The 10,650-nt window shown below is 41.2% G+C and overlaps 1 protein-coding gene across 3 annotated transcripts in view; it reads right to left on the bottom strand.

The window, feature by feature from the left end:
• Window positions 1–3,699: 3,699 nt before the first annotated feature.
• LOC102485578 (HRAS-like suppressor 3) overlaps window positions 3,700–10,650 on the bottom strand; it is a 36,739-nt gene continuing 29,788 nt past the window's right edge. For all 3 annotated transcript variants that reach the window (XM_006149800.3, XM_014588323.2, XM_006149801.3), the window contains exon 5: window positions 3,700–4,723. In XM_006149800.3, the coding sequence (XP_006149862.1) occupies window positions 4,622–4,723 (102 nt within the window). In that variant the 3' untranslated portion in view covers window positions 3,700–4,621. The remainder of the gene's footprint in view (window positions 4,724–10,650) is intronic.

A 10,650-nucleotide genomic window follows, 5' to 3' on the forward strand; every position in this document is an offset into this window, starting at 1 on the left:
TGGAGAAGGGATTGCGGTGTGGCCATCCCCCCTGGGGGGTGATTTCTCGCTTTCTGTCTCTATGTCTCTCTCTGTCTGGCGAGCGCACACGCCCTATAGCGAAAACCTCTCCAAAAAAAAAATATTTTATTGATATTTATTTATTTATTTTAATTTGACCACAGAGTGACAGAGTGGCAGAGAAAGAGAGAGAAAAAATGAGAAAGCAAGCCGTCCGGTCCAAGACTCAAACGACAGTCAGCCATGTCCAGTGCCCTTAGCCACTATGCCACCTGCTGGCCCCAGGATCATATGACTGTTATCTTAATTTCTCTTAATGTAGTGTATTACATTTATTGTTTTGCGTATGTTAAACCATCCTTTCATCTCTGGGATAAAACTTATCTGGTCATGGTGTATAATCTTGATATGCTGTTGGATTCAGCTTGCTAATATCTTGTTGAAAATTTTCACATCAGTATTCATCAGAGATATTGGTCATAGTCTTCTTTTTTTGTTATGTCCTTGTCTGTTTTTGATATCAAGGTGATAGAGACTTCATCAAATGAGTTTGGGAAGATTTCTTCCTTTTGATTCTTTAAGAAAAGTTTGAAAGAGTTGGATTTAGTTCTCTAAAAGTTTTGTAGTGGGACCAGCAGAAGGCATAATAGTTAGGTGGCTGGACTCCATGTAGTCAACCACAGTTTGAGTCCTGGACTCAGCAGTGTGAAACTCATGCTGGGCTTCTGATGTGGCCATCTCCCCTGAGGGTGATTTATTGCTTTCTGTTTCTGTGTCTCTCTACGTCTCTCCATAGCACATGTGCCCTATAGTAAAAAAAAAAAAAATCTCTCCTAAAAAAAAATGGGACCAGCAGATAGTGCGATGGTTACACCACTGGATTCCCATGTGGTTGACCATGGTTCGAGTCCCAGACAGGACAGCTTAAAACACACCAGGCACATATGCATGTGTGCCCAAAATCCTGAGAGGAGAATGGAGAAGAGGTTGCAGCATTGCCACTCCCCATGGGGGTGGTGATTTCTCGCTTTCTGTGTATATGTCTCTCCGGGGAGTGCACATGCCACATCACAAAAATCTCTCAAAAAAAAAAAAAAAAAAAACTTTTGTAGAATTGAGAAGTGAAGCCATCTAGAATAGGGATTTTCTTTATTAGATTTCTTTAAATCAATGATTCAACCTCTTCATATGTTATTGGTCTACTCAGGCTTTCTATTAGGTCGTCAGAAAAGCCATGACTTATTTTTCTATGTAAAAATGTGTCATGACTTTTCTAAGTATCCAATATTTCATCTTGATTCACCCTAGGTAACTTGTACTTGTTCCGAAATTTATCCATCTAATCTAGGTTTTCTAGTTTGTTGGCATATAGCCACTCAAAGTATTCTCTCATAATGTTTTGGATTTCCAATACATTGGTTATAATATTACCAGCTTTATTATTGATTTTATAGTACGCCAACTTGGAAAGGTCATATCTTGCCCCACATTATCTATCACTCTTTTTGAGTAAGAACTATCACCAAGCCCCTTTTGACAGATGAGAAGACTGAGTCTCAGGAAAGTTAGGAAACTTGCCTAGTATGTAGAAGAGCAAGACTGAAACCTAAATATGAAAGTTTCCAATATTTATGCCCCTAACAAGTTCAGACTGTCAATCCTGGGGCAACTAAAGTCTGGGATGCAGGCCAAAGTCAGGGCAAGAGACAAGAGGGTATAGCTATACTTGGTGGTGGGGCTGCATTCTCCTGGAGTTTGCCTGAGCAGGAAGCTTTCTTCTCTAGCCATACTCAAAATGGGAGATTGCTCTTGCCACTGTAGTTCTATTTTGAGAACACTTTGGGACCCTTCAGTTAGCACCCCTCCTCCCCTTAACTTACCCAGACCTACAGGCCAGACTACCCTGAACAGGAGGTTGATCTGCTACAGAGTGGTCAGGATACCACCCAACTGGAAGTCTGGTGGGGAGACATGGTTGAAAGCAAAGTCTTTGACTATGGGGATCAGAGGTCAACTTAGCCAAAGATGGGACAATTTGAGCATCAAAGAGAGTAACTGCACACAGACTGGAACACATCAAATGTGTTAAAACCATGTGTTCATCATTTTTAAACTCATTGATCATCCTTGAAGGATGCAAAGGAAACATAATATTATTTCAGAAACTGGTAAATAAAGCAAAGTATTCAGGTGTTTCCTATATAAATGGTACTCAGGGAGCCCAACCAAAAACTACAACAAAATTACAAAACAATACTTACAATGTAGCTATAGCTATGTATACCAAAGTGCAGGAAAACAGAGAAGACAAACCAAGCTGAATAGTGGGGGACGTATTCATGACAAGGAGAGTGAATAAAGCACACTTGAGCCTTTTTGATAGTAGTTTCAACTTTTTTTTTTAATAAGGTGAATATATTCACATATTTCTTGTAGAATTAAAGAAATTCATTTTAGGGCCAGCAGATGCCGTAGTAGTTACATCACTGGATTCCACATAGCCAACCGTGGTTTGAGTCCTGGACCCAGTGAGTTGAAAATCACATCGGGCACATGTGCATGTGTTCACAAGATCCCTGGAAGTAAATGGAAGAGAAGAGATTGTGGCATGGTCATTCCCCCGGGGGAGGGGGTGATTTCTCACTTTCCCTCTCACTATCTCTGTCTCTCTTTCTCTCTCTGGCAAGAGCATGCACCCTAAGGCATAAACGTCTAAAAGAAAAAAGAAAAAAAAAAAGAAATTCATTTTACTAAAAGAAAAAAAAAGAAGAAAGAAAGAAAGAAAGAGAGAAAGAAAGAGGAGCACATAGTCAAGATCGTGGGAGGAGATTGAAGTGTGATGAGACCCTCTCAAGGGTGACCCTCTCTCAAAATAAATTAAGGCTTTTCATTCTTTTTTATTATTTTTTAAAATTTGCCAGAGAACATATGTGTGCACCAGAGACAGAGAGAACCAGAAGAGGGAAAAAGTGTCTCACAGGGGAGTGGTCATGTTCCCTTCTCCTCCATTTCTCCATCCTGTCAAGATGTGGGGCTTACACCCATGTGTGTGTGCTATGTTTTTAAGTCACTGTGGCCAGGATTTAAACCACATGGTCAGCGATATGGAGCCCAGCTACCTTAACTACCAGGCCACAAGTCAGCCCAATGAACTGCTTTTTGAAAAAGTAAGGTAAACCATTATGCCATCTCTTGGGACCAGCAGATGGCGTAATCACTACATCTCTAGACTCCCATGTGGTCCACTGTGGTTTGAACCAACATTAATGTAAGACATCAAGACATCAAACCAGGTGTCATGTAAAATGTCATTCTTTTAACTTCAATTTTTGTGCCTTTATATCTTAAGTGTGTCTTCTACAAAGTGAGGGTCCTCAACCCCCAGCTACAGACAGGTGCCTGTGTGGCAGCCTCTCCAGCAGTGGAGCAGGCAAGTGTGGCTTTCTCTGTGTTTGCAGCCACTCCATTGTTCGCAGTGGTGAAAATGGGGTGCATGGTGGATGCAGTATGGGGGATCCTCCCTGAGTCCCACCATACGCCCTTGTCCACTGAGGGATTGTCTTCCATGAAGCTGGTTCCTGGTGCCTAGAAGGTAGAATACTGCTGCTCTAAAGTACAGTAACTGCCTGGGTTATGTTTGTCTTTTACTCTTTGGGTTTAGTCTATTGATACTTAGGATAATTACCAGCACATTGGAAATCCATTTTTTCATTTTATTTCAGTATCTATATATGCCACTTTTTGTACATAATCTTTCCTCCTCTATTGTTGGTGTTGTGTTTTGTTTTGATTGAGCCCAGTGTCTTTTGTTTCACTTTCTCGTATTCAGTTTCCTCATTCTTGTTTTTCTCCATAATTAGTTCAGAGATTTACACTCCTCTTCACCTTATGCCACATGAGAGAGAGCTGCAAGAAACCCACCCTCTGAGCTTGGCCTGTGTCACTTAGGTTTGGAGAGTTTCAGAACTGGTATGAGATACATCAAGAGAGCAAAGATAAAAAGAAATGAAACTACACTGGAAGAAAGCCGTTTTTCCATCAAGCTGTTTTTTCCGTCAATACGGATGGATAGTCATGTATTTATCCAACACCAGATGTGGGCCAAGCAAGAGGGAGCTGGCATGGAGCCCTTTGTAAACCCTGTCCAGGACCCTAACAGACAAGACAGTCTCCAGACAACAGAAACATCCGCATCCAGGTAGCAGGGAGACATGGCCCTGTGGAAGAGAGGACGGTCAACCCAACAGGATATTTCTGAGAAGCTCAAAAATCCCCCTCAGGGAAACGGACCCTGAACATCTGCCAAGCTCACCGAGCAGTAATTGTTGACCTCAGAGAACCAGCCACACTACAAAGAACACAGCCAGCAGAGTGAAAGAGAAAATCACAGAAGAGCATCAACGGGCGTGCACCCAGTTATTCCTTCAACAGACTTCACACCAGGCAGTTCTTGTTGCATTTCCCCCAATAAAATCCTCTCTTACTGTGCTTTACTTTATTTTGTGAAAATAAGCCTTATTATAAAACAAAATGGAATCTACACACCAAACCCCAAACTCTCCAGCAAAACAAGACCCCCCTTAACATATAAAGTTATTGCTAACAGGACCGTCCTTTCGACTTATTGCTTTTGTCGCTTGTTTCTTGAGAACATGACTCCAATGAGGCCCATGGCTGCCAAGCCCACTCCTGCAATGCCCGCTGCCATGACAACATCTCTGACCTACAACAGAAAAGAGGGTGGGTCAGACACTGTATCAGGAATCTGAGTACAGGCTGTACATTCAACAGGAACATTCAGCTCAGGGACCCTCACATGCCCCTTGGCCTCCCTGGCCAAACCCAAGAGTCAAAAGATATTGGCAGGGAAAAGGTGCAAAGGCTGGTGCAGGAAAGAATCAGTGGATGGAACCAACTGTTCTGGAATTTCCATGTACGCAAGGATGTAGAACTTGATTCACCCTGTGGGTATTTAAAGCACATAAATCCTTGGGAGATGGCTGTGTAACGGGCAGGGAGACAATGCCAGGATGGTCGAGATTCCTCTCCATTGGCCAATGGAGAGCTCTGAAAGTAAGTGAGAAGTCAGGGAAAAATTGTTACTGAGTACTTTGAACAAACTATGACCTCCATGAGGGTGAGCTCAACTGTCTTATTTATCATAGTATCTGCAGAGCATGCAGTTGTTCCTTCTGTGTTCTTTTCTTTTTTTTTTTGAGAGAGAGAGATTTTTGCTATCAGATCAGGTATGTGCGTTCACTGGAGACAGAAACAGTGAGAAAAATCACACACACGCACATCCCTAGGGGGAATGGCCATGCCACAATCCCTTCTCCGTTCTCCTCTTGGGATTTTAGGCACATGCACACCCAGCATGAGTTTCAAGCCACTGGGTCTGAGACTCAAACCTCAGATGACCACATAGGAATCTAGTGCTTTAACTCTCCTGTGTTCTTAAACAAATTAATAGTAGGCCCATACATTGATATCCTCCTCCCCTCTCCCACTTCACCCTATCTCCCTGAGACTTAGCTGCTGGTCCAGCTGGTCCTCCTGAATATCTTATAACCATGACCTTCACCTCATGGGATTGACCTATGGCTGGGCAGGGATATTCCAGAGGTATGATCACCCCTCCCACAATAACATCACAAGGTTAGGGGCACAAAACCCTAAACATACTCTGCTGATTCTGTTAATGGATAAACTAACCTCTACTGTAACCTTCAAGCAATGTATGTATAAACCAGACCCCATCTTGGTGACAGGGAGTCTGCATTGATTTTTATTTGATTTATGATTGTTTTGTTCTTATCATATAAAGCCTGATATTGTGGTTGTCACTGTGCAGTCCATAACATGGTTGTCACTGCTCTGCCTGGCTATCAACAGAATGCTATTTCCCCAATGTAAGTAAACTCATGTCGGGACCACAGTTAGCATAATGGCTATGTCGCTGGACTCCCACGTAGTTGACCGCGGTTCGCGTCCCGGACCCGGTGGCTTCAAACTCACACCAGGTGCATGTGCGTGCATGCCCAAGATCCCGAGAGGAGAATGGAGGAGAAGGGATTGCGGCATGGCCATCCCCCCTGGGGAGTGATTTCTTGCTTTCTGTCTCTCTGTCTCTCTCTGTCTGGTGAGCGCACGCGCCCTATAGTGAAAATCTCTCAAAAAAAAAAAAGTAAACTCATGTCTCCTGCCGAACTGTAGGATATGTTCTTTGGGATCTATAAATAATACAGGCAAGCACTCTCAGATTTGGGGCTCCCCCAGAACAATGACTTTACTATGAATAGAAGTGATTTTATAGCTAAAATTGTTAGACTATCTGACATGTGTTGCTTATTGTAGAAAAAAAAATGTCACAAAAGAAAGAGTAAAATTTGAGGTTAAAAATTGAACATATGTCAAATTTTACTCCCTCCTGAAACCCAACTAAAAATAAAGCAAGGCATTTGTTTTAGGCATAATTCTATGATACAGAAAACACTAAACCTAAAGCAACAATGGGGAAAAACTAAGGATCAACCCTAATTATGCAATGGAATCAGCCAAAAGAATCACATATTAACAACCCTTCTGTCTGGTCCTAAGAGCCAGGCAGAGGCACACCCAGAAGGGGGAGTTGAATTGTCCCCCAGTGCAGATAAATGGAGGAAGTTGTCTATAAAAAAAAAAAACTTTCAACCCCTGGGCCAGGCAGAGGCACACCCAGAAGGGGGAGTTGAGTTGTCCCCCAGTGCAGATGAATGGAGGAAGTTGTCGATAAAAAAAAAACTTTTAACCCCTGGGTGAACAGGTGGTGGCTAAGGCACTAGATCACACATAGCTGGTTTGAGTTCCAGACCGGAAGGCTTAAAAAACATGTGTATGCATGTGTGCCCAAAATCCTGAGAGAAGAAGAGACTATAGCATGGCCATCCCCCCTTGGGGCTGATTTCTCATTTTGCTTCTCTCTTTCTCTCTGTCTCACCAGCAAGCATACATGGTCTATGGCAAAAATCTAAAAGAGAAAACTTAAAAGCGCACCAGAAGTCAGTCAGCTTTTTATTATTACCATATGCTGGCCACTTTAAACAATATCAGTAATAAAACATAGATCCTTGACTTACGATGGTATTACCTCCTGATAAACCCATTATAAGTTGATAATATAAGTCAAAATGTATTTAATACACCTAATCTATTGCACATCATAACTTAGCATTGCCCACCTTAAATGCACCCAGAACACTTACGTTAGCCTACGCTGGGCAAAATCATCGAACACAAAGACTATTGTATAGTAAAGTGTTGAAAATTACATGAGCTATCAATTATATCATTAGCCTGAGAAAAGATAGAATGCTATCACTTATATACCATCATTAAGTCTAATCATTGTAAGTCAGGAAATCTGTGTGTGTGTGAGAGAGAGAGAGAGCGAGCGAGAGAGAGAGAGAGATAGCTGTCAGAAATCCTATGCGTAAGTCAGGAAATCTGTGTGTGTGTGAGAGCGTGAGAGAGAGCGAGAGAGAGAGCTGTCAGAACTCCTATGCAACCAATGTAGAGCAGAGTTTGGAAGTCTTTAATAGTTAGTTGTGTGTATTGCCTAGGCTTATCTGGGCCACAAATGTGACTGGCATAGCTGTGTATAACATCAGGAAAAACAACATAAGTACCAACACGAGGTGTCCAGAACTGATACTCCTTAGGAGCCAGAACTTAGGATAACAAAGTTTGGAAGAGCTATGGATCTGAGGTTTGACAACCAGTCAGTCTTTAAACCATCCTCTAAAAGGTAATCAGGCAGTTCTGTCAAAGCCATAGTTTTGTTGGGATAATTTACTAGTGAACCTGCATAAAATCACTTGTTTCCAGTGCTTTCCTTGCTAAGCTCTGTGTCAGTGTGGGAGAAATGGTTTACGGATAATGGAGGAGGAACAATATGGCTCTAGTTCTTTATAGAACCTCATAGTGTGAGAGCAAATGCTGATGCAACTGGTTCATACAAAAGATACTTTGTCAAGGAGAACAATAACGACCTCGTTGTTTGTGGTCATGCGTTGTATATAGTCAGAGTGTGCTTTAATACAAGAAAGTGGCATCTAGTTAATCCTGCTAGTGCAAACCTTATGAGGAAAATAATCTGTTCAAGAGTCAAAGCTACCTTCAAATGCCTTTGATATTTTACTTGTTGCAAGACTGACAGACACAGCCCACCCACAATTGCCGATGTTACAGGGTTACAGGATTTCTAATCATGAAAATCGGCTACATGCTGGCCTTAAATCAGAACACTGTGAAAGAGAATTATCTTCTCTCCTTAGAAATGCTGAGAAATCTGTCGTTTTTGAAAGTGGGCAAACTGAAATTCTATCAGAATGCAGACATTTAGTCATTTATGCAGCACGGCTTTTCTGAGTTAAGTTTAGTGAAGTCTGAATTGTTTCTGGGGAAAAGAATATTTTAATGTGCTTTTTTTACTTTCAGTAAAGTTCTAAGCGGATTAGAGAAGAAGTGGAGAGAGAGAGAGCTATTCTGAAGTAATAAATTTAAACTGTGAGACATTACAAAATAAGAATGTTATAAAATATTCACATATTCCTATAGAAAACTTACTTTATACTAATTTCAAAGTAAGACCCCACAATTTATCCAGATTTATGTAATATACATTTTGCCACTGGCTACATCTTCAGTATTAAGTTGTTTTTTTTTTTTTTAGTCTTAAAAACCACCCTGTAGCCCACAAAGGTATACATCAATTATATGTATACCAGGAATCATTATTTAAATTTCCTAAATAATAAATAAATAAATCTAACAAGATCCAAAGGGGGAGAAAATACTATTTGGTATGAAGGTTTCTTTACAAAAGCTTACTACAACATAGATGTTTTGAAGCCTTGGTATTTTTAGGTAGGTAGAAAGTAGGAGGCTCTTTTCATTCTTAGGCGTGTAAAGCACAAATTACATTTTAGTTTCAATCCATTGTTTCCCTTTCTTACTTGAAATTAGATGAGTCACAAGTATTCTGTTAAAGAAAAATCTAGTCTGCTTGAAAAAGCCGAGCACAAATAAGCATAATGAGTGACCAGATCCTTTAAAACGAACAAAAATGCCCTCATGACTTAAATGAAGAGTTGCTTTTTTAACAGCATTTACAAAGAAAAACACTGATGGATATTTTCCACCTTCTACTAAATCCACAATCTCCAGTAAGGTGAGACAAATGTGTAGAGAGTTAAAAACAATAAGGGCCAGGCAGTGGTACAGCAGTAAATCGACTGAACTCTTATGGGATAGGTCTCGGGTTCATGTTCCACAACCGCCCTGAGCACACCCATGATCCAGTCCAGCTGAGCCTGAGGGTGGATCATAGCGTGAGGGCCCTGTTAAAAGTGTCTCTCTACCTGGCTCACTCTCTCTCGGAATAAATAAACTTTTTAAAAACAAATAATAAATTATATTTATTTTATTTTTTAATTTGTCTCATAGTCTATATTATAATTATTACTCTTCTAGGCCAGTAGTTTGCAACCAGGGAAAGCGTTACCCTCTGAGGGAAATTTGGCAATGTCACAGACATTTTCAGTTCTTATATCAAGGGGTGGGATGCTACTGATATCTAGTGTTAGAAGCCAGTGATGCTCCCAAACATTTTACAATAGCACAAGGAAGAAATATCTGGACCAAAATTTCAATAGTGGTAAGGTTGAGAAACCCTCTACCCAGACCAAGAAATGAATAAGGAAGTCGTAGGAAGCAGTGGTTTCATTTTCTGTGATGGAGTCCAGTAGAACCATTTATGCTGTTTCATTATTGTGTTGTCATTGTTTTGCCTCGTTCAAGTCGATGAGAAGGTGCATAGGGCTAAAGCCACAGAAAGAGAAGTGTTATGTGCCCAATTGGTATTGCTTCATTCTAAAGAAGAGTTTAATTACTGTCTACAAAAAAGAATAAATGGGAACCAGCCTGTGGTGCGGATGCCGCAAGGCCAACTGCACCGTTTGAGTTCCAGACTCTGTGGCTTGAAAATCACCCCAGGCATGCATGTGCATGCCCAAAATTCCAAAAAGGAGAAACAGAGAAGGAATTGTGGTGTGATCAGTCCTCATGGGAGGAATCTCTGTCTCTCTCTCTCACTCTCTCTCTGTCTCTCTCGCTAGTGGGCACACTCTCTGACAAAAATTAAAATTGACAAAGAAAGAACAGGGACTAGCAGATGGCATAATGTTTACGTCGCTGGACTCCCACAGATTCAACCACAGTTCAAGTCCCAGACCTAGTAGCTTAAAACTCATGCTGGGCATGTGTTCATGCATGCCCAAAATCCCAAGAGGAGATTGCAGGAGAAGGGACTATGGTGTGGCCATCCCCCCTGGGGGGGTGATTTTCACTTTCTGTCTCTCTCTGGCAAGCACATACACCCTATAGCAAAAAAAAAAAAAAAATCTCTCTAAGGAAAAAAAAAACCGTCAAGAAAGAAAATGGTAGAAAAATATTTTTTAGTGGATAAGCCAGTGTCATGGCAGTTAAGGCAGATGGATTTCACTTGGCTGACTGTGTGGTTCAATTCCTGAACATAGCAGCTTGAAAAACATGCACAATATCCTGACAGGAGAAATGGAGGAGAAGGGATTATGGCATGGCCATTGCCCTAGG

This window comes from Tupaia chinensis, unplaced genomic scaffold (assembly GCF_000334495.1).
Source record: "Tupaia chinensis unplaced genomic scaffold, TupChi_1.0 Scaffold000273_1, whole genome shotgun sequence".
In the NCBI taxonomy this organism is placed as follows: Eukaryota; Metazoa; Chordata; class Mammalia; order Scandentia; family Tupaiidae; genus Tupaia; species Tupaia belangeri.